The 24,772-nt window shown below is 42.7% G+C and overlaps 1 protein-coding gene across 4 annotated transcripts in view; it reads right to left on the bottom strand.

Annotated features, from left to right (window-relative positions):
- The window catches only part of Nbas (neuroblastoma amplified sequence), a 284,567-nt gene that overhangs the window by 53,548 nt on the left and 206,247 nt on the right, over window positions 1-24,772 (bottom strand). For all 4 annotated transcript variants that reach the window (XM_021201944.1, XM_029540735.1, XM_029540736.1 and 1 more), the window contains exons 43-44: window positions 17,933-18,183; window positions 16,541-16,875 (exon numbers count right to left, since the gene is read on the bottom strand). In XM_021201944.1, coding sequence (XP_021057603.1) covers window positions 16,541-16,875; window positions 17,933-18,183 — 586 coding nt within the window. The remainder of the gene's footprint in view (window positions 1-16,540; window positions 16,876-17,932; window positions 18,184-24,772) is intronic.

The raw sequence follows: 24,772 nt of genomic DNA, 5'->3' as shown, positions 1-24,772 counted from the left end.
CAGTGCCAGAGCCCCCAGTATCAGGCTAAACACACTGGACTGAGATTTTTAATTCCTGGGAAACGGAGAAAGGAGCTCTGATGGGGAAAATGACACAATCTCTACTGGAGTTTTCAGGAAATGCTTTGATTCAAAATTCACAAGGACAGGTACCATAGGACTGAGAAACCCCTCCAAGGCCACGTGCTTGAAAACATGGGCACAGTTTGACTTTGAACATAACACTGACATTAGGGAAATGGAAGTGACTTGACAAAAGTCAAATAATTCCTATGAGTGGAAAACTAGGCTCTGAGGTTCCCACTGCTACCAGCAACAATATAAGATACTAGGAAAGCCAACAACAGGAAAATGTATTTTACTCATATACTCTCAGCATCAGTAAATTGAAATTGAATACAGTTTATTTAACTACCATTGGATAGACAGTCTTTCTTTCTTTTTTATGCTCCCATTTATGAGCCCACCCTCCTCTTTCCCTCTCTCCTTCCTCCATTTCCTGTTTAACACTAACAGTAACCATGCACTCAGCCTGGCCTTGGCACCAGGGATGCAAGTGCAGTCTAAGACATCTACCTTTGATGAACATGCATGCTAATAGAAAAGCCAAGACAAAATTAAATATTTAGAAAATGTACTGGAATATAAATGAAGTGTGAAGATAGTAAAAGAAAAAAGCCTGCCTTAGGAAAACAGAAGTCTATAAAAAGGAGGCAATGGCTGACCTTCGACCTGATGCAAACCAAGAGCTCAGGGGGAGCAAAGGGAGGGGTTGACTTTTGGGTAGAGAAAGAGCTTAAAAATTAAACAAAGGCTAGTATAAAAGAGAATCGTCTATGGTCATAACTCCTGCTCTTTTACTGAGCTCCAAAACACCTCAGGGATATAATACACTCTCAACAGAAAAAGTGGCTCACTGTTTGAAGGAGACTCCTGGGTGCAGAAATGAATGCAGAGCAGCAGCTGGCAGCAGAGTTGAGGAAAACGGTGGGATTGGTTATGAAAAATATCAAAATAGTCCAAAGTTTGATCCTCAAAGTTAAACACCATTCCTCTGCCACACTATCCTGTAAAAGCTCTTGCCAGTGTAAAATGTGTGTCTCTCTGTGTGTGTCTATGTGTGTATGTGTGTGTGTGTTTAGCCAATGGAATAGATTCAAGGGATAGCTAAAGCCACCACAGAGGTAATACTGAGCAACTGATACATTCTACTTAAGCCAGTGGTCTTCAAACTAGGGAACATGTGCTCTTAGCACATACATTTATAAAATAGTTATAAATGATTTGATGCTAGCAATAAGTAATAATCACCCAAGGACTCTCAAGCTAATATTTAATTTCTACCCACCTCCTAAAATATAAACTGGGAATATCAATTTATTTTCATGTTATTTAACATCAAAACTTTAGCTTACCTCTTATCAAATAAATACACTAACTAAAGTAGTAACTCAACACAGATTTTAAAGACAATATTAGATGCTAATTGTCTTAGGAATTTCTATAAGTGAATTTTGGTGGACAAAGTAATTTCTCACATAGAAAGCAGACTTTTAAGTATTTACATGTTGCATCATGATTAAACCATATGGAAGTGAAAACTGCAAAACCCTCAGAAAGGAATGACTAGCTAAGAGACCAAACCCTAGCACGGCTTCTGAAGTTTAAGGCCATCTCTCCCAAGGAGGGCCGTTTAAAATGTCTAATGGCAAGCTCAAAGCTTCCAGGGCAATGGAGCGTTGTTCTGCCAGCACCATGAGCATGTGATAGTTCATGGAACCCTCACTTCTCAAGAGCAGTTCCTCAGATTGTGCAGTTAGAGCCCCGCCCACCCTGCAGTGCAAGGGTTCTAGTACCGAGACCCTTCTCAGGAAACATGTTGTTTCTCTGAAACACACATGGAGGCAGCTCTTACTCACTGGCAGTTCTTAGGGGAAGGGGATCAGTCTGATGTTGCTGGTTGCACTTCTGTCAAAAACACAAGAAGTTTGTTTCCAACTGGCAAACCCAGAAAGTGTCCTTTGTCTAATATCCTTCAGCCTTTTCTCCAGCCAAGAGCAGCGTTTATAAACACTTCCGTCTGTTGCTTGCAGTTCAGTTTACTCTGCACTCTTCCTACTTGTTAATTATTACTAAGTAGGGATCTTTCTCCCCCCTCCCCACCTCCCAGCATCATTTCACTCTGAGGAATCGACCATTCTTCGAAGAGGAAGGGCTTTCTGTCCTCTCTGACTGCCAGAGAGGCATTTGTTCTCCTTCTTTAAAGGGAAAGGGAGATCCCAAATTTTGTTTGCTTTACTGTATAATAGTCTCAGTGGAGAAGTAATTAATTACAATATGCTGGAATTGTGCCCTCCTTTGTAATCAGTACTAATGAAAATAAAAATTTTAAATGAGATGTAAGTAAATGGCCGTAGGATCGCTTAGGTCCACAGAACACAGGGATCAGGGTTGCATTGCTCTTATGTGTTGCTACCTGGTGCTGAAATCAGCTAAGCCTGACTTCAGAAACATCTATTCCTATGCCTGGGTGGGAAAGATATTAGCAAAGTTTAAGGAAGCCCTATATTTGCCATGAGCTTCCCCAGGCTAGTTTTATTAGTAATAGAAGTGGGTGACCCACTCTGAAAAGCTCTGGGGACAAACGTCTCTGAATGACTCAACTGATTCACCAGTGGCTAATGTGGGAGATGAGAGGGGCCATTCTGTGACCTGAGGAAAGTCTAGATGGGGTGGGTAGGACTGAAGGAAGAAGGAACTCTGGACTTCAAATGGTGTTTGCAAAAGAACTGAAGGAAACCTTATGCTAATTCCTGGGGAATGTTTTGTAATTCAACCAGTTGCCCATTGAGTCAGCAGCTTCAAATATTTGGTTCAATACCCAGAACAAGAAAGACTGTATATCAAAATTCAATTAGAGAGTCTACATATATTCAGAAACACATGCATATATTCAAAACAAATAAAACTTTGATGAGGCATACAACCCCTACTAAGATGAAATGCAATCTGAGAACTCTTGTTCTAATCTCCAGTCTGTGTTCTTTTTTTTTCAATGCTTACTACAATGCCTTAAACTAATTACAAGATCCACCAATGCATTATAATGAATAATTTAAAAATACCTAAAACCTGGGTCTGATGTCAGAATAACTTATAAGAGGCAGCAAAACTGGGACTACAAAGGAGCCAGCAAGTCACCTCAGATGTCTTTAACTGGACTGACTCTTAAAAAGCAGTCACTTCTGCCCCACCCGGGGGTCCATCCCATCATCAGCCACCAAAAGCAAACACTATTGCATATGCCAGCAAGATTTTGCTGAAAGAACCCTGATATAGCTGTCTCTTGTGAGGCTATACCAGTGCCTGGCAAATAAAGAAGGGATGCTCACAGTCAGCTATTGGATGGAACACAGGGCCCCCAAAGGAGGAGCTAGAGAAAGTACCCAAGGAGCTGAAGGGGTCTGCAACCCTATAGGTGGAACAACAATATGAACTAACCAGTACCCCGAGAGCTCATGTCTCTAGCTGCATATGTAGCAGAAGATCCTATTCGGCCATCATTGGGAAGAGAGGCCCTTTTGTCTCACAAACTTTATATACCCCAGTATAGGGGAACACCAGGGCCAAGAAGTGGGAGTGGGTGGGTAGGGGAGTGGGGATGGGGGGAAGGTATAGGGGACTTTCGGGATATCATTTGAAATGTAAATGGAGTAAAAACCTAATAAAAATTGGAAAAAAAAAAAAAACGCACTTTCGGCTCGGCCCCAAGTCAAACACCTCATCTCTCTGTATGCTGCTACCAAATACTGCAAGTGGCTTTAGCCATCACAACAGGGTTAGAGCTGAGTCTCCATGCTCAGTATAACAAGTTAGGCACTGATCTTAATCTCTCTCCCTCTCCCTCTCCCTCTCCCTCTCCCTCTTCCCTTCCCCTCCCCCTCTCTCTGTACCTGTAAGCTTCCCTGAAGCCATGTGGTGCTGACTCAGTGCTATCACTGGTAGATTGGCTCAGGCTATCCAGACTTGAGCTAATTAGCACCTGGTAAGCCAGGGAACAGAGGAGAAGGTCCAGGATGACAGCCAGCATAGTGGGAACCTTCTGCTTACTGTGTGTGTTCGTGTGCATGTGCGTTGATGCTCTCATTATATCTCCATACTGACATGAACTAGAAAGCAACCTGAGCCACTGCTGGGAAATAGCATCCTCGGATATTACCAGCAAAGGCCTTCTGATGAAGCTACCATCACAGACAGCAGAAGAAAGACGAGAGGCTCCCTGGCAGCACATGCTGCTGAAACAGCCAGCCATGTAGTCCTCCACATCTCTGGTCACATAAGCTAACTTCTCTCATCAGTTAGAGGCTAACTTGAACAGGACGTTTACTTACCTGTGATAACGTTCTAAAATTGACATGCATTCACATAGTAGTAATGAGGCTCCATTACATACAGGGGAGAAATTTATCTCAGTAGAGGGACTTTTCCAAGGCTCAACAAGGATGAGAATTATGGTCGGCTGCTTCTGACCTTAATTCCCTATTCTGCTATTGAGAACTACAGCATATCTCACACCTATCTAGTCAGTTCAACTCACCAGACCGTGGGGCTACAATGTTAACTATGAAACTTCCTAGGTATAACTGGGTCCACGGAGGTTTCAACTGATTGGCTCTGTCCTCTGGAAAATATATAAAACCTGCCATGAAGGTGCACTGATCCTTCGGGCTTCTCCTTAAATATGGCATGGAAAAGCCCTCATGAGGTATGCTGGACTGTACCAGAGTCACAACCACAGACGCTGAGCCCCTCCCACACTGGGCGTGTCCTGGTCTCCAGGCTGGTGCCATCTGCTCCATTCCCCAATCAGCAGAGTTATTCCCAGTGAGAATCCAGCAGTATCCGCCTGAAGTCTCATGTGTAGCCGATCCATCACCAGGACACACCCTCTGCTTCCACCTGCAGAGTATCTGTACCCATCTGTCTGTAGTCAACTGAAAGAACCCTGCTATCTCTTGCTAGATGTGTCTGGAATACACTTTCTGTTGAAGTCTCTCCTGTTGCAGGACTCATGACAAGCACACTCACAAACAGACTCTGGAGCAACGCCTCTTCTACACGGGCACCCTTCCTGGATGTTGCTTAGCCCAACTGACTCATGGGTTATATCCACTCCCACTTTCCAGCTGCCACACTTTGCATTCCCTGAGCATCTCCGTCTCTGGAGAGCTGCCCATGAGCAGCAGATAGGTAAGAACAAGGGACATCCTGCAAGCTGCGGTTATGATGGCTCCTGCTCACAACCCGAGAAAGTCACCACTATTATTTGGAAGGACAGAGTGGGGCCTCTTATGACAGATTCCTTCAGTGCACAGGCTGGGGGACGTGTTCATAAACAGCAATTAGAAGATAAATCTGGTCGTAAGTCTGAAAGGCAGTTCAATGTAGGCTGGACAAAGAGGGGAGCGGCGAGAGGCATAGATAGCTCTGAGCATTTAGTGCTGACTAGAACGAGCTGAAGAATGATGAAGCCTGCCGAGGAAAGGCACGATTGGGAGGGGTCCTTTCCAAACCTCTTGTCCCTCACTGCTCCTTTTCATGTTAAATATGCTTTAATGGCAGCTGTGCATTACTCTGAGAAGGGTTATTTATTCCTCTGTCCTCTCTAGGATTTACACCCCTATGAGTACAAAGCCTCTAAGGCTCAGGCGAAGGGGGCGCTGCTCCTTCTCAGCTTGTTAATAAAGAGGAGGTACAGAAACACCACCAGCCTGGCGTCCCTCCTGGCCCGCTTTGGGGGGAGGGGCATTGTCATTCATGACTGTATGGTGCACATGATCACGGACCAAATTTCAATTTCTTACTCAATTATCGCCTTAGTCAACTTGAAATAATTTCCCAAGCAAAAGAGAATGAGTTTCAGCTTGCTAGACAGGCCAGTAATTGTGATCACCCCAGACGCAGTTTTGCAGCCAAATAGGCAGACAAAAGGAAGAATGTCATGCAAGACTTTGAGGCAGACATGGCCCTGAGGCCTCACCGGTGACATGTACAAGTTAGCTAACTGTTTGAGACTTCTCTTTCTTGCATCTGCTAAGATGGCATTCTTTGCAGGGAAACTATAGCGTTCGCTCCTATAGCACCTGTCCCTGCAGAGGGAATGGAGGAGACACTGTATGATGCAGGGTGGACACCTAGGGGCACTGCTCCTATTGTTACATTCACAGACTTGGGAGGTGTGTGGGGGGGTCCTTTACTGAAAATAGTTGTTGTTTTTTTCTCACAAAATAAGCCCTGATTACAGTTTCCTCTGTTCCTCTCAGTTCCTCCCCTGCTGCACCCTTACCCACTTCTGCCCCCTTTCTGTGTCTCACTAGAAAACAAGCAGGCTTCTGAAGAATGAGAACGTAAGATGTAATAAGATGAAACAAAACTAACACACTGCAATAGGTCAAAACAAACAAAGAGCCCAAGAAAAAGACACACAAAGCAGATTCCGAGCCAGAGACGCACACATTCTCACACGTGGGAATGTCATAAAAACAAACACTGAGCTGGAAGCCGTTAATGTATGTGCAAAGAACCGATGAGGTAAAAGAAAGAAAAATAGCATAAATAAAAATAAAAAATGAAAACAGCCCTGACATAACATCATGAGACAAACGGGGAGGTGGGAACTTCAAAGGTTCCACCGAGCTTGTTTTCAGCATGCTGGCCAGCTACTGCACACAGCAGATGCAGTCTACCCTCAGGCACAGACTGTTTCTCCAGTGACACTCCCTTGGCAAACACTAAGTTTTCATTTGCACATGGTGATCAGTTTGAGCTGGTCTCTGGGTTAGGGATGGGGCACACGCCCACTTCTTGCAGCTCCAGGACCCCATGGGGCGCACAGGCACAGGCTCTGTGCAGGGTATGAAGGCCACTTCCTAGCTTCCTTCTACATACAGGTCACAACACTCAGGATGAATGCAATACCCATAATTCCCTTTTGAGGAAGGAGGCAGGAGAAGCATGGAACCAACAAGTCACCTGCATAGCAATACAAATCCCTCCCAATGTGACCACAGGTTGTACTGCATGCAGCAAAAATCCATCCCTTTTATTAATGATGAGTCATGTGACCTATGAGGTAGTTGGTTACAAGGACTCTGTCCGGCATGAGTATGCAACAAGGGACATACAACCAAAACCACTCCTCTTGGGACACTTTAATGTGCCCATTTGTGGGCAGGGTCAGAGTAAGCAGGTTCACCCTGCTGGTCCTGTCTTGTGAGTGCGTTGAGACTGACTGCTTTCTTTCAATCACACTCTCAGTGTGGACACTGTTACCTTCAGTAAAACTGTCCCAGCAGCAGCAGGCGTAGGTTGTGGATGGTGGAGGAAATAGGCTCCTTATAGCTTTAACGAGCCAGATTTTGAAGTACTTCTGGGTGGCATGCTCTGGTGGGAATGTTACTGCTTCAGTCTCTATGCTCCCACTTGTCAGCAGAGCAGAGTGTGTGGATATTATAAAGCAGATCTGCAGTGCTACTCACAGTCCTCCCATTGGTGCCCGCAGAAGCTTCCCACGTGTAGCCAATTCTAGGGGCAGTTCCACCTCAGACCTGTGCTTCTCATTACTAGTCTCAAGCAGCCTTGTGAGTCCCCACAACGTGCACAGTTCTATCCGTGCTAAGTCAGATTACTAAAAACGCACTGAGTGAACAAGGGAGAATCTGAATGAGTTTGCAGACAGACGGCACGTGTTTCTATACAGCACATTATCTCGGACTACACAACTGACTCAGGGTCAAGTAAAGGATTCCCTCATGCAGGACAAACTCCCTTAAGGTCTTTGAGCCAAAATTTCTGGGTCCATTAGACAGATGTCAGGTCTTCTATTCAGCACACCTGCCACAGGGGTTTATGAGGCAAGTTACATCCAAGCACACTCAAATATTCCTCCCTGCCTCACCTCTACATCACCCTTCCCCTAATTCAGCCCACCATCCATAGCTCGCTCCTGGTTCCTGGTTCCTCTCCACACCACATCAGATTACTCTGCTTGCCTTTTGAAGCATTTCCATGGTGTGTGGTCTATTTGGGACAAAGAAACCTGGCATTCCAAAGTGATGCACGCCTGTAATCCAGATTCTTGTTCTTACTGAGACAGAAGAATCACTACCTGACAGCTGCCAAGGCTAGAATGAGTTCAAGGTCAGTATGGGCTACTCAGCAAAATCCTGAATGAAAAAAAAAAGGTAAAAAAACAAAAGGTCTGGGAATACAGTTCAGAAGTAGAAGAAGTAGAGAACCTGCCTAGTAACCTTACAGAAGGCCACTGGTTCAATCCCTAGAACTAAAGGAGGAGATAGATAGATAGATAGAGAGATAGATGAGATGGAGAGATAGATGGATAGAGAGAGATAGATGATAGATAGATGATTATATATATATATATATATATATATATATATATATAGAGAGAGAGAGAGAGAGAGAGAGAGAGAGAGAGAGAGAGAGAGAGAGCAAATAAAAGCAAGCAAGCTTTGAGCAATCACTTCCCAGCAACATAACTGAAGACTAGAGGTGATAATACTTGCTTACATGTCATTTACTTGTCTGTAACTGTCAAGTGATCTAGGATATGTAAAATTAGATCTTTAAATCCTACATTCATTTCAGTGCTGACTTGTACTTTGTACTGTTTTTCAAGTGCTGTCTTCACATATTCCTAAACTGTGTGTGTGCTTCTATCAACAATGGACATGTCTCAAAATTCCTTTGACTTTGCTCCAGGTAATTAGAACAGGTTCCTAAGAACAAAAAGCAGCAGTAGCAACACCATTATTAATTAATAAAAACAAAAACAAAAACACGAATAGCATGAGGAAACAGTAGCAAACATCTGCTTTGCTACTTATGTGACTCATACATTCATTAAATTCCATCCTTAATATCAAGCAATTTAGGTAAAGGACCAAATATAACATATATAGTCCATAATCTAGAAAGGTCTGGATTGAAAGATAAAAATTCTAGCATATTTTAATGAACAGATAATTCTGAGAATAAGTATAGAAACAGGCACTTGTCGGGGAGACAGCCGGGCAGAAGAGAGCTGTGGTAAACTGCAGTTCCCATCTCAGAGCTGCTGAGACAGACACTGGATTAGCGACCTCGGCCCTCATAGCCCCCATGCAAGCTGTTAGCAAATCAAATCTTCACCAGCTCAATAGAAACTGACCACTCCTCGCCACTCCCTTCACTATTACCACGATCCACACTGACTCGCCCCCGTGGTAGTTTCCCATATGCCAAGGCTGCCCTTTCTGAGGTTTCAGCTACATGTGGTCAACCAGAGTCTAGAAATATTACAAGGAAAGTGCCATAAGAGTTCATGAGTAATTTAGTACTCATTTATTTAATATTTAAATCTTTCACTACAGAACAGTTTTAATTGTTCTACTTCACTATTAGTTATCATTAATCTATTGCTATGCCTAATTAATAATTAAGCTATCAGAGACATACACACATGAGAACAACAGCATTGTATAGCATTCCAGGCTGCAGTGACAGGCCACCGCAGCGGTCCCACTGTACTTAGACAGCTGAAATTGCCTTCTAAAGGGTTTACTTGCTTTTGCTGTTACCTGCTGTAACATCTCCCACATAGAGGCCGAGAGGTTCCATTAAAACATCAGCTCGAACCAAGACTCCAGTGTCTTCTCATTCATTCCAGCTTCTTTTCAAGCTGGTGCCATCTCATCCTTCTTTGACCTCACCTCACGTCCCATCACTCTTCTCCATCCCACATCAATGCACTGGACTCTTTTCCCTCAAACAACCCCAGCATGTGTTCAATAGATACCATCCTGCATTCTTACTTCACTGAAGTCTTTGCTCAAATGGTACCATCACAGTGAAGTCCTCTGTGGACTTCTTACTTGATAGCAATCCCGTTGCCTTGCCCTTCTGAATCTCCCCAGGTTACTCTTTGCCTGTATCCATTATTATTTCATATGTCTGAACATAAACATTTATAGTTTTTAGCTTAGCTTCCATATCCTCTAGAGTATATTTCCTAATTCTAGAGATGTCTATTCTGTTTAGTAATATATACCAAGCTTTGAGACTGACCTCTGATATATAGTGGGCATAATTTATAGCGCACAACAAATTATTTACATTTTGAAGCTTCAAATCCATGTTACACGAGAGCTTTTGTGAGTCACAAATCTGGAGATGGCAGATTAACTCATCTGCCTACTTGAATGGTAGAGAGAAGAAACCTGACCACACACTTATTCACATGGTGGCTGGCATCCCTGCTCGAGAGTCATGGGCCTCTTCTCCAAGCTGCTCAAACCCGGCAGCAACCTGAGGAAGCTGCCCACCCAGTCTCTGTGTAGACTGATTTATAAAAGCTCCCCCAACCCTGCCACTTCCACTCCATTTGTTTGAGGACCATCAGCAGGTCCAACTCACTTTCTAGAAGCAGGGCTTACACAGTGGCTACAACTCTAATAAACAGAGAGTCACCTTAGAAGCTCCCACTCCACAATCCACTGTTGAGAGCTAGGGATAGAGCTCAGAGGCCTCCGACCTTGCCTACCATACACAAAGCCTGGGACTTAACGTACAGTACTGCTAAATCATTCGTTCAATGAGTGAACAAATTGAGCATTAATACATACTGGGGACAAGGAAAGGAGAAGACAAATGGAAAGGCAGACTGACATCTCAGGAACTTACAGATTAGAATAATGAAGATGATGATTTTACTTTCAGCAAATGAAATACTGGGTCCCGAGAGGGAGAACATCCTGGGTCCATAAGCACTTAAGGCTTCCAAATGTAACCTCTCTTAGCTTGGAACAGAAAGAAGATATGTAGCGAGGGCCAGAGGGACAGTTTTTTCTGTCTCTGAAGATGGAGAAGAGGAACTTTGAGGCAAGAATAAGAGAATACATCAGACAATAGCAAAAGCAAAGATGGATTCCCCTAGAGCCCCCAGAAAGCAATGTCATTTTGCTTACTCTAATTTTAGCCCAGTGAAACTCCAGCCTTACAGAAAACCTATATGGGTACAGACAATAGATTTGCGATATTTAATCTAATAAATACCTTTTCAGGGGGAACACAAAATACAATGAAAGTGATTACAATAAGGACTCACATGATACTGATTATCTGAAAAATAAAGAAATGAATACTGGGACTCTTGGGGTGATTTTTCTATTCCAGTAGAGATCTGCCATAGTAAGAAGGTGGTGGCAGCATTTCTATAACATAGAAAAAACAAACTCAACAAGTAGATGTGAACTCCATATAAAGTTAGTAATGATATATCCAATGAATGAATACATTGCCTCTATCCTATAGGCTAGTCTTCAGAAAAGCTGGTCATCCACTGAAGACATCTAACAGCAGAGGAGATAAGGCAAGAACTGGAACTCTAAACTACCAACTTCCTTCTGACCTTAAAGAAATTACCTAACCTCAGAGCTTGAGCTGACTTTTCAACAGAGATCATAACACCCTTGAAAGACTCTTGTGCCGTTTGCTGGTGATAATGTTCCTGATCCACAGTAAGTGGCCATAAATGGTAGCCACTAGCCAAGTATCACACCTGAGCTCTATAGTCTCATGTAGTGTCAGCATGACAGTCCTCTGGATATATGTCTGTAGAAAGTAGCTTCCTCTTTCTTTAGTATCTTCTTTGGCCCATAAAGTAGGAAGTTTCCCTAATAGGTCCAAAGAAAGTAGATGCTGCTTCAGACTCTCCTCTCTTGCTTCTCAAGAGAGTAGTGACCAACCATACATGACAAGGGGGAAAGATACTGATGCACACCTAGTCCTGCCCTTTCTGCTACAGGCTTACCTGGCTGTTGCAATAAAGTATTCTACCATTAATTGTGCCTTTCGTTGGCAGTTGTGTATTGTTCAGGGTCACACTTAAGCTTCAGAGCATGTCTAACAGGCTTCTAACACGCTCATATGGTTACTGGCCATTTGAAAGTAACTTGTCTGAGCGGACATATATATAGTGTAAGTATATACCATATCTTTACAAACTCAGCTAAAAAGTGAATGCACCCTGTTGGGATGATAATACAAAGGACAACTTCACTCATGTTACACTTGAAACTCCATATGAGTCACATGATAGATCTACTCTAAAGTCCTAACTAGGACTTGTTGACTCTCTGGAGTCTGAGAATAGGGAGGAGGTATGCCTTCCCACCAGCACGAGTGAGCGGCAAGCCAGCCTGTGTGTCCCGCAGGGTTGGGTGAAGATCTAATTCAGGATAAAGAGGGTGGATGTGAGAAGTAAGCCACATTATCCTCTTCAGTTTTACCAACAACAATGCTCAATTTCTGACTAAAGTATTTTCATGCATTTTTGCTTCTGCTCTCATGTGGTGCAGATAAACGCTTGACTAAACTCTTGCATAAAAACAGTAGCCAAACCTAAAAAACTTGAAACTCTTGTTTTATGTAAACATCAAAACAAAACTTTGACAGTTACACTTGTTAAAGATGTTGACTTTTAGTAACATCCATAAACTACCAGATTACTTCATAGTGTGGTTTGTATAAACTATAAGGAACCCTAAAATTATTTCACAGAGCTTTAAAAATAAATATTGTTTTTATAATAACAAAAAGGTATTGTTTACCCATTTCCAATGTTTGACATTTGTACTTTGAATGGAGATGCAATCATGGCTGAAGCTGTGAGGACTCACCACAAAGTGAACTACACCAGAAGTTTTACATCTACTCTGACATTCCACTTAAGAATGTTCTAGATGACAGAACGGAAACCTTAGTGAATGGCAATCGCTGTGTGAAAGCAATACTCTGTGTGAAAAAGTGAGTGAGCTATGTATACTTCACTTCACACACAGTGTGGTCAGGACAGTGAATCTGTGCAATCATGTGAACTGTGAGCAGACAGCGCATGAGCTTTCTTGGTAAAACTCTTGCTCGAAAGAGCAACTGACAAACTACAGATCTATTCAGACCTGAGCATCAGTCAATATTTTCTTTAATCTGAAAAAGCATGCCACTTCAAGAAAAATGTACATAATATTTGTTTTCAATGATAAAGTTTAAGTTTTTAAAAGGAAACCTACATCTACAACTCAGCCTGACAGCAACTGGAAAAAAAAATCAAAATTTCTTTAATGAAAGACTTGTGCTTATTTATACTAGTACATATAACTTTATGACATTAAACAATGCAATGTCTCAACATTTGAATGATCTGTATATCCAGTGTACCATTTTTTTAGTGTCTTCACTGGAGCAATATTTGAACATTTCATGCTCAAATTTAGTGTCAAAATACTTTCCAAAGTAGCGGCTACAGCAACACCCTCTTCCTCCCTCCTTCCCATCTGTGTGAGGCTGGCTTTTCCTTATGTACCACAGTCTAAGTGCAGCAGCTGAGGAGACCCAGCTGCCTGGAACAGCCTCCATAGCCTGCTGCATCTGTGAGACATGGAACCCCACTGTGCAGACTGTGGGCAGCGGTGGCCCAGGCTGGGGGGTTCATGTTGATGCAGCCACATTTGAGTCATCCATGCTCTTGTAAGGGACTCTCTCACACTACTGTAAAGGACCCTTCACCCCCACTCTTATAAATGCCCACTCACTTACAGTTCTAGAAGGAACCCTAATAAACTCACTGGATTACCAAAGCAGGCTTTTGAGATAACCTTTAGTTGCTGTTGATGGCTTGGTTTTCTATCTGGGGTGAGTTTGCTCTCATTTCCCCAGGAACAGTGTTAGCTACCTTCACTTGCTGTCTTTTTAATTGATAAAATTAACAGGGTAGGAGCCACTCTAGCCACCCCAGCAATATAGGATGCAGTAGATACACATTTCTATCCTTTTCCCCCTCAGCATAGCCATCACCTCCAATGTCAGCAAAGATTAACCACTCCATATGACAATGCTATTTGGTGAACATTTTCCCCAGAACATCTAAGAATTCTGATAATGTAAATGTTAATTAAACAACTGTCAGTACAAGTAGAAAAAACCATCACTAGCATGTTCACTGTGGATTCAGCACACGGTGCAGACTTCAGGAAATCCCTGTCTGAGTTTTAGTATCTGAACAATTGCTGACTGTTTTCCCAGGCACTCTAGAAAATGCTTACGCATTCTTTCTAAAAATTTGGTTCTGAATTAAATGTGGGCACACTCCTGAAAACGGCACACTGTGTATGAATAACACATACTCACTTTACATTTTCAGCACCATGTACAAGCTGTGGGAACATCTGGTGTTTTGAAATTTTGAACAAATCCAGTTGTATTCCCTCTTTTAAATGTGTCCTCTAACATGTGGGCTTGTGTCTCATAATTCATCCCCTTCCCTCTCTCTCAGTACTGAATGGTTTCAAATATGCATTTTTATCTAAATGTAATACATTTCTGCTTTAATCTAACCAGGAAGTGAAAAGCGAAACATTAAAATGGAGGAACAATTTAAAGTTTTACAGAGTTTTAAAGGTAATTATTTTACTTTATAATTCTCCTGGTGCAATAGCAAACTCACTCCTGAGAATGTTCTATGAAAAAGAAATGCTGTGCCTGGTCTACACACCTGAGCTAAAGGAGCCACCCAGTAACTGACTGAATCTTCATTGAGTCATAACCCCCTCCTCCACACACACACACACACACACACACACACACACACACACACACACACACACACTCACACACACGCCCCTCTCAAATGGTTCACAGACGTCTGCTTAGGACCATAACTGGATTAGATGATGAACATACAGAATAATTGAACATTCTGAAGCTTAAGCTATCACAAAAGCTACACCTCCAAGCAAGGCCTAGACGCAGCTCAGGTTTCCACATGAAGAGGTCACAAGTGAAGAAGGCCCAGCACTGCCTGCCTGGTCTAGCCTCCACAAGCAAACTCCCACTTATATCACACAGCAAGTGGAACACAGATATTCAAAACAGCCTACAGCTCGAGGACACTGCACTGAAAAGAGGGCCCTTCTCTCTTTTTGCCTAGTCTTTGCCTACTCCTTCAGCAGTGCTCATGAGTCTTTTTTTTTTTTAACCTTTAGACTCCTGGGTGGATTGGTTCCTTCCTACGCATTACACACCCTCCACCTATTTCATTTGACCTTAGCCCTGCAGTGGCCATGACCCCTCCCAGACTGCTTAGGGCTGCTCTCCGCAGGTACTCTGGTCCCAGTGCTCCTTGATTTGTGTCCCTGTGAATTCCTACAGGTGGTAAAGGATGCTGGCCAGGAAAGGACACATATGGCTTCCTTCAGCTCAAACTGTGGCTCCTCATTACCAACTCTATTTTGCCTCTGGTAACAAGAATATCTTCCTCAAAGATTCCTCGTCCTTAGCCTCCTCTGGAAGAGGCACCGTCTGATGGATTCTCACAGCTAAACAGTAACACGCCGAAGTCATATGAGCCCAGATGTAGGCTGTTCTTAAAAACCTCTTGCCACCGTTCTTTATAATCATTCTTATTTCCTTCCTTAAAACAATGATTATCTCCATTTTAAAACAGTGGGTGTAAACTTAAAAATCAAGTTATCATTCAAATTAGTGGGGTTATATTAATCAAAAATGGGAAGGTTCTTGGTTACCCACAACTTGAGTCTAGTGAGTGACTAAAATCTAGAATTTACCTGTGCCAAACTCCAAATGAATGCTTTTCAAGACTTTGCAACTATCCTGTACTAGCAACATAATAACTGTAACAAATGCTTCCAGGTAAGGTACTGCATACACTTGCTGTCTTGGAGGAAGAAATGAGCAGCAGCAGCTGTGGCAGACAGGAGGAAAACAGTAATTCCAAAGGCAGAGGCTCAGAGCTATTCCAAGAGGCACAATGCCCTGGCCTAAGCAGTGAGCATACATTTGCCTAGCAGGATTATCTGAGTCAGGGGTCAAAAAGGGGAGAGGACCCTACATACATATTTTGACTTCAGGTGCCTATGTGGGTGAGATGTGGAAAGCAGGTCTTAGAATGAGGTCAGAGGGCTCAGATCAGAACACAGATCACTGGGAAGTACGGAATGCAATCCCAGAGACATCCTACCGCCATTCTGCTCTGTGCCACATTCATGTAAAAAATCCTAAGGGCTCAACGAGAGTCGGGGAAGGTGTCAAGCTGGACCTGAGTAAAATTATATCAAGGATGAACAATGGTCTCCCTCACTTTTTACAATTTAAAATAAAGGATGATGCATTTACTAGGGCATACCAATGAGAACTATAACAGGTTAAAATATACGTATAAATTAGACTGGGTATCTCTGGTTTTAATTATTTCTTTATATGTAGCAGGAGAAAGTGATTTCTCAAATCAGCTCAGCAAAAAAGAGAGTCAAGTCTTCTCCCAAAAGCCTAAAGCTTTAGAAACCCTTAGACTTTTTTTTTTTAATTCAAGAAAAAATAAAAAATAAAAACAAATCTTTGCAACGCCAGCACAATTTTTATTTTTTTCAAAGTACTCTCATCTAACTTGAACAACTTCTTTAGTTACCTTGGACACAGCTTTTGGAGAAAATGTAATTGCATCCATCACAGTGATGAGGTCATCCGGACAGAGTCGATCGAAGTACTTCAGGCAGACATCACAGGCATGAAGCCAGTCTTCAGAAGACTCCGGAGCCTGCTTGATGAGGTGGGGATCTCCAGACCAGAACAACTTCTGCAACCACACGGTGTACAGAGAGCTGGGGGAAAGCATCCGCCCATCCTTCTCAGGGATCCTAGGAGCGAGTTTGGAAATAGATAAGATATTCTGACTCGTGAGCACAGGCTCCAGGGCTTCCAGCGCATCCTCGCTTTTATCCGTCAGCTTCTTATAATTAAGACCTATTGGCAGGAAGAGAAAGCAAGGAAGTGGCTGACTGTGATGGGAACACACAGGTACCTCAAACCCACACAAGCCTTACGAGTGGCTGGAGGAAAAGGCAGCAGTTTACCCCGAGAGCTTCAGGCAGGACCTGAGCTGTGCAATCACACCCCCCCCCCCCCCCGTGTCCTCCGTGCCCTCAGGGGTCACTGTCCCCTGCCTCTGCAGCCCATGCCCTGCAGCACCTACACTGTCTCCTGGCAGAAGAGTTGCTGAGCTGCTCATTCGTCACCAGCTACCAGGAGGCAGCTATCAGAATATCTCATGACCTAAAGGGCACTCTTACACATAAAGTCAGGCACCACAAGAGACTTAAGGATTATTAACATATTTAGTATCTTAGTTATAAACACAAGAACACCTTTAAATATTCCAAAAATTCATTATGATGTAAAGGTTCTTTTACATGTGCCATGAACATTATAAATCATAAATGTAAAATGTATATTTAAGATTTTATTTATTTTATTTGTATGCATGAGTGCCTGCATCTTTATCTGTGCACTACACATGTAGGAAGTCAGAATGGGGTGTCAGGTCCCCTGGAACTAGAGTTCCATGGAATTGTGAGCTGCCATATTAGGGTGCTGGGAACCAACCTAGGACTTCAGCAAGAACAGGAAGTACTCTTAACTGCTAAGCTGCCCCTCCAGCCCCACAAACCCCATAAGTAGTTTAAATAAATGGTCCTACTGAAGGAAAAGTTTGCCCAACCTCCTAAGAATAGTGGCCCAATCATATCACATTGTTAAATACAGAAGATGACAAGAAGATGTCTGCAGCAGCTCTACCTGAAGTCAACAGGGAATTTCAGAAGATTTCTGTCTTTCCCTAATCCTGAATTCTCCAACTGCAGGTAAAGAAGCTGGAAAATACTAGCTAAAGTCAATCACCTTCAGAAATCTGTGGTCTTAATAAGTCAATGACGATATATGAGCACAGTTGGCTGTGGGTAGAAAATTAATCCCTAGATTTCATTTGGAAGAAAGGTCGGCCAGCAAGAACATGGTGTCCTACCTGATGCAACGACTTTAAATTTCTTCAGCAGGCGGATGTGGATTTCTGGTTTAATAGCAGTTGTTTCAAAATTGGCACAACCACAGCTTTCCAGGAGAGTGAAATAATACAGCAGCCTTTCATGGTCAAGACCCTCGATGGTGGGGTAGATATACTTGACCATGTGTTTATGAAAGGACTCAGGATCTGTCTTCAAAGTGTCAAAGAGGTGAAGGGTTTGGGCTCGCTTTTCAATTTCTCCTGTGGACAAACTGAAATCAAGAACCAAACAGTCTACGTTACAATACTATTCTTTTTAAATAAACATTATCTTTAAGCCCCAGCAGACAGGCTTCTTTATTAGTGTGTGTGTGTGCTATGTGGAGGGTCCGACATAATAGGCATGACACCATGAAAGAGAAGGTGGGGCCATGGGACAGCATTTGCGAGGCAGTGCTCTCCCTCAGCCTGCATCCAGGGGACAACTCAGGCCCTCAGGGGTAGGAAGAGTGCGTGTTCCCACTGAGCTGTCCTGCTGGCCCAGAGAGGACACTTCTAATGAGGTTTTCCCAAAGTAGCCACAAGCCTTATGCTGTGCATATAAAGAGAAACGAACAAGAAGCAGGATGCCCGCCTACTATGTGGCTGTCACATGTCACCAGAGGAACAACCACAGCCCAAGAAAGGCCTTCCTGTAGCTCCAGAACCACCATTGCTTGACAGGCCATAAAACATTGGCGTTTATTCTAAGTCATTTGTGGCCTCCACACACATGTGTAGGAACACACACAAATACACAAGTAAATAAAAAATGCAAATTTAAAAGAAGGAAAGAAACTGAAGGGGAAGAATAACACCCACCATCTAGGCATCCGAGAGTGTTGAATTAATATTCGGTAAACATCAACTTTATGCCAGATTCAAGTAGGATTAATACAGGAAGGAAATAATTATGCTTTCAATACTATCTATAGGACTGCTTATTGAATAAAAGATACATCTTCATATTTAATTTCATACTAATTTAAGTATCCTTTCATTATAACTCAAATTCTAATATAAACTTTAAAGGGAGTTATTTAAGGCTAATATGCTGAGAAAAAAAAGTTCATGGTATTTTATCTGCCCAATTGGCTTCACTGAATTTTATTTATCTGGAGAGACAAGGCAGCTTTATTTGATCTTTTGATCTTTTGTTTTTCCCTACACAGAAGCCTCTTGTACAATCCCAGGGCCTCAGACAGGGCGAGACACCATTCTCCAATGGTAAGGTCCTTTAGGCAGCCCACTACACCAACAGAATGCTGTTTCTAGAACTCCCAAAAATACTTGGGGGGGGGGGGGACTGAGTAGTCATGTGGGAAAATGAAAGCAAACCTTTCATGTTTCTTCACGAGGTAAAAAGTGAGTCAGATTCCACCTTCTATCAGTCAGAATGGGCAAGATCAAAAACTCAAGTGACAGCACATGCTAGCGAGGATGTGAAGAAAGGGGAACACTCCTCCATTGCTGATGGAACTGCAAACTGGTACAACCACTCTGGAAATCAATCTCACAGCTCCTCAGAAAGTTGGCAATAGTTCTACCTGAAGAACTAGCTATATTGCTCCTGGGCATACACACAAAAGATGCTCCACCATACCACAAGGTCATGTGCTTAACTGTGTTCCCAGCAGCCTTATTAGTCCTAGGCAGAAACTGGAAGCAACCCAGATATTCCTCAACTGAAAAATGAATTCAGAAAATATGGTTCATTTACACAACAAAATACTATTCAACTAAATTTTTAGGGTTTACGGTTTTTATTTAATTTTATTTTTTTTAAATTTATTATTATTTTCTTTATTTACATTTCAAATGTTATCCCGAAAGTTCCCTATACACCCCCCTCCCCGTCGCCCCTGCTCCCCTACCCATCCACTCCCACTACTTGGCCCTGGCCTTCCCCTGTGCTGGGTCATATAAAGTTTACAAGACCAAGGGGCCTCTATTCCCAATGACGGCCGATTAGGCCTTCTTCTGCTACATATGCAGCTAGAGACTTGAGCTCAGGGGGTACTGGTTAGTTCATATTGTTGTATTCAACTATTTTTAAAAAGGACTTCATGATTTTGCAGGAAAATTGGTGGAACTAGAAAATATCATACTGAGTGAAGTAACCAGACCCAAAAGGATATGCATGGTCTGTACTCACTGATAAGTAAATTTTAGTCATAAAGTACAGAATACCCATGATATACAGACCCAAAGAAGTTAAGCAATAAAGGCTCAAATGAGGATGCTTCAGTCCCACTTAGAAGGGAGAGCAAAATAGTCATGTGACAGAGAGGGAGGCATGGACCTGGGTGGAAGAGGGAAGAGGGGAGAGGGAGGGGAATGGAGGGGACACAAAATCAGGTATGGGGAGAGGCAGGAGAGAGGCCCAGAAGGTCAAGAGAATGAATGGAAATATGTAGCTGGTGGAGGTTGAGGGTTGGAGGTGGGGTGGGAGGACTTCTAGGAAGTCTGAGAGACCCGGGATGAGAGAGGCTTCCAGGACTCAGTGCGGGTGACCTTAAACAAAATGTGGAGATACGGAACCTGAAGAGATTACCTCCTATAGCCAGGCAGGACCCCCATGGAGGAATGGGGGACACAAACCCACATACAAAACTTTTGACACAAAATTACTCCTGCCTAAAAGACATACAATAACCAAACTTGAGCAGAGACTGAAGGAATGGCCAACTAATAAATGGTCCAACTTGGGATCCATCCCATGTGGTCCCTGACACTATTACTAATGCTATGATGTGCTTACAGACAGGAGCCTAGCGTGACTTATTAAGACACTTTACCAGCTGCCTACTGAGACAGATGCAGGTGCTTACAGTCAACTACCGGACACATATGAAAGAGTTAGGGGAAGGACTGAAAGAGTTGATGAGGATGGCAACCCTATAGGAAGACCAACAACATCAACCCACCCAGACCCCATAAAGCTCCCAGAGACTGAGCCACCAACCAAAGAGCATACACAGGTTGGTACAAGGCCCCTGGAACATATGTAGCAGCGGGCTGCTTGTCTGGCCTCAGTGGGAGATGAGCCTAATCCTGTAGAGACTTGATGCCCCAGGGTCAGGGGATATCTGATGGGAGCATCCTCTCAGACCCAAAGGTGAGGGGGGAGACAGGAGAAACAACTCTGCAAGGGAGACCAAATGGGGGAAATATTTGGCGTACATAAATAAAATAATTAACTTTAAAGTGTGGGGGGTAAGGTCTGAAAATGATGTAGCGAGGAAGAAAACAGTAAACTGTGTGACCCCAGTCAGATGATCTGCACTGACAAGGGTGTGGACTGAGGGGCTATGGAGGACAGGAAAGAAGAACTTGGTACTCATTATGTTGGTTCCTATGTGAGTAACTTAGGGCTGGGCAATTATCAAGATGTGGATGAGAAAGAGCTACCATGGCCTGTGTAGCCTCGGACTAGGTGTGCTCACTATTTCATAGAGCAACTGTGCTGTCGAGAAGGCCAGCACCCACAATAACAGCTATCTCACAAACAGCAGCCCATCTTCCTCCTAGCAGCAACATCCTAAGAGTCCTCCTGTCACGTCACACCCCAAACCCTCCAGTAAACAGTGTTCAGGGTAAAGCCATCCACAAAATGACATTGGCTCCATAACAGTTTACTTAGCTTCTGTTTGACTTCGTTCTGAATCCAGTCCTTCTCAACATGACTCCTCACCCACTCAAACTCTATACTGACGATTCAGTTTGTCTCATGTACAATTTCAGTTAATTATCTTGTCAGGACAGATCCTGAAATACCTGTACTGACACATGATAAAGACCAAGCACTGTTCTCCAGTAAATTACAGTGTGCTAAGATCTTCCAAGATGCCAGTAATCAATAGCCTATCTTAATAGCTTTCATTGAAACAAACTTATCCTTTTTGGAACAAGAAATTAAATCTTTGCTTAGAAAACAATTCTAAACAATCTCACTCAAGGAAGCCAACAAAATACTGTGAAACCTTAGTAGACTTTTCTCATCTAACTAATAATTACCTTGAAAAGGGTTTCGGTGCTTCTTTCCTGGATGAAGGTGTAGCTGTGAAGCAACTCAGACTCCAAGTGTTGCCTATTTAACTTTCAAGGGCTAACTATTAGAAGGCATTGGCTGTACTTACTGTTCAAGGAATAAATTATTATAACTAATCCTATGATTAAGGTGTTCTATAATGCCTTCAAGTTGTCAATAACCTGAAAATGGTTCAAAACAGCATGTACTAAAGGGACTTTTATTTGTACAAGAAAACAAATTTATTTTAATACGTTTTTCTTTATATAGTCTGAGACTGGGTGATAATATAATTCCATTAGCTGACCAAAGGATACAAACAAGAGAAGAGGAAGGAGGAATGAGAATGGTAGAGACAAAGAGGGCTGCTGGAGAGGCAAGAGGGAGCACACAGAGGGGCAAGGGACAGGGACATGACTTATAGGCGTCCCAGCAGTGCTTTCAGGCCTGACAACTACTCTCTGAAGACGGTCTTGTTTCTATTTCCTGAAAGAAGTCATTAGGCTACTGGAAAGAGGTAGGAGCTGGTCCCAAGTCAGAGCTTCCAGAAGTAAACTAATGTGTCCATCAAAGATTGTGTTGGGCACAGTTGAGACACAGTGACTCTGCATTTTCCACAGAGACTAATTCCCAAAGCATGAATCCCAGTGAGTGACTCCAATGGATGAGTGGCTCCAGCACTGGCAACTGTGAAATGACCCATACACCCTCTAATGACAGCCACACCTGGGAAAGGGGTCAAACTAAGTTATCTAGCACAAGAGTGCCTCAGGGAAGACACGGCTAAGTTGACTAATTTTTCTATATTACCTAGGGAGACAGTTGGTGAACTGTATCATGAGTATCTTGAGAGTTTATTTTTTTGTAGCAGTGATACTCAGTGGGTTCCTTCATCGGGTATTTTATTATGTAAATATACTATCAATCTTGAAGCCCATGTATAAATTTTATCTCCTTCCCAAGGACAAACCTTCTTAAGTTTTTGACAGAGAAAGGTCAATTTTGACAGGTTTATTCAACTACATACTATTTGCATCTTTAACAATATTGCCAGAAATACCATAGCACAGACACAGTTACAGGCATCATCTATTAAACAGTCATCACGTAATGTATCATCATTACCCTCATCAATAACTGATAACCATACTGACTTGAAGAGTAATTGGTCAGATGTACTGCAGAGGTCATAAGATGAATTTGGTAAATGTAGAGTAAGAAATGACAGTAACAGGCACTTTAAAAGCATTCTCTATAAGACAGATACACTGTATAAATCTCTAATTTCATGTCATTTAAAAATTGTATAAGTAATTTTCCAGGGAAGAAAACGTAGGAATGGCCACAATAGTAAACCAACTGCTTGGGCCTCACAGTTCTGGCTCTAAGGCTCACAACCCTGCAGGTTGAAGGGGTACCACAGAAGAACTAAGGGGCTCAAAGTCTGCTGGGGACGGGGGGGGGGGGTGTGAATCTATATACATGTAACAGGGAAAATGGCAAAATCAATATTTTCTTTAAAACTAGTAAGAGGAAGAAAAAGAAAGAAAGAAAGGAGATGTAAGGAAGAAGGCAGAAGTGTAAATGCTTAGGAGGGCCAGCCAACAGAAACAAGTGTCACACCTTAGGGAGTGGTCACACCCCACAGAGCCAGTTAGCTTCCTACCACTTAATCCCTTAACTACTCTTTCCTTCTAACTGTCAAGAACAAGCTCCATTGAAGAGGATCATCTAGTTCATTACAACCCAGAACTGGTCTAGCCATCTGGATCTGAGGGACGACATGCACTGCCTAAGGCTGTCCGACTTGTACCTGTCTATCACGGTGGTGCTGCAGGTCAAAATCATCCACAGGAAGGAAAAGGACCAGGGTAGAAAGGAACATCATGGGTGGACCAGGGACACTATTTTAAGGAATACTAAGACAATAAATACCCTGAAGCAAAGAACATCATTTCTGTTATCCTAGTGGTTAACTTCCCAATGGCATTGGCTTTACTTATAAAATGTTGGGATGTTGGGCAACTTTGACAGTATTTACAAGGCTTATTTCTAATAACCAGTTAGTGTGTCTGATAAAGTAGTCAGGCAAAGTGCTGCCTTCTAAGAAAGAAACAAAGTCCAAAACAGCACTTGGTAAATCAATATTAAGTGCCTTACCACTCACAAGTAACGATGCCAGGAGGAAACAATTTCCTGCTTTGTAATTGTTATGCATCTGCATAATCACTCTGCTCGCAGGTATAATGATATACCAGGAACAGCCTTGCATGCTCCTCAATTGCCTGATAATTTGTAATATATTCAGAGACCGAAGACTCATCCTGTTTGCACAGACAACATCCTTTATGTATCATTCAACGAAATAGAAGACACATACTAAAAATGCTATGGTATATATTTAAGCACCAGACAAATAACAGAAAATATTTACTTGAACATATTACTGTGCCTGAGAATTGGTGAACTGAGGACGATATTTACTATACATAACACCACCATCGTGGAACCATCTGACAAAAGCTCAAATGAAGATGTTAGCATGTCAATGATTAGGAAAAGTTAAACATACTAGGTCATAAGGACCTTTTGGCCCCTTAAACAAGATTTACCCAGCAGCTCTCCTTCCCCTTCCTGGAACACTGTAGACATGGCTCCTTGAGGACAAGAACACGTTTTCTTACCAATTTGGATCCCCTTGATCTCCTTTTGTTGTCTAATTGCTCTGGCTAGGACTTCAAGTACTATATTGAATAGGTAGGGAGAAAGTGGGCAGCCTTGCCTAGTCCCAG

Source organism: Mus pahari, chromosome 7 (genome assembly GCF_900095145.1).
Source record: "Mus pahari chromosome 7, PAHARI_EIJ_v1.1, whole genome shotgun sequence".
NCBI lineage: Eukaryota > Metazoa > Chordata > Mammalia > Rodentia > Muridae > Mus > Mus pahari.
This window is presented reverse-complemented; position numbering and strand designations above follow the sequence as displayed.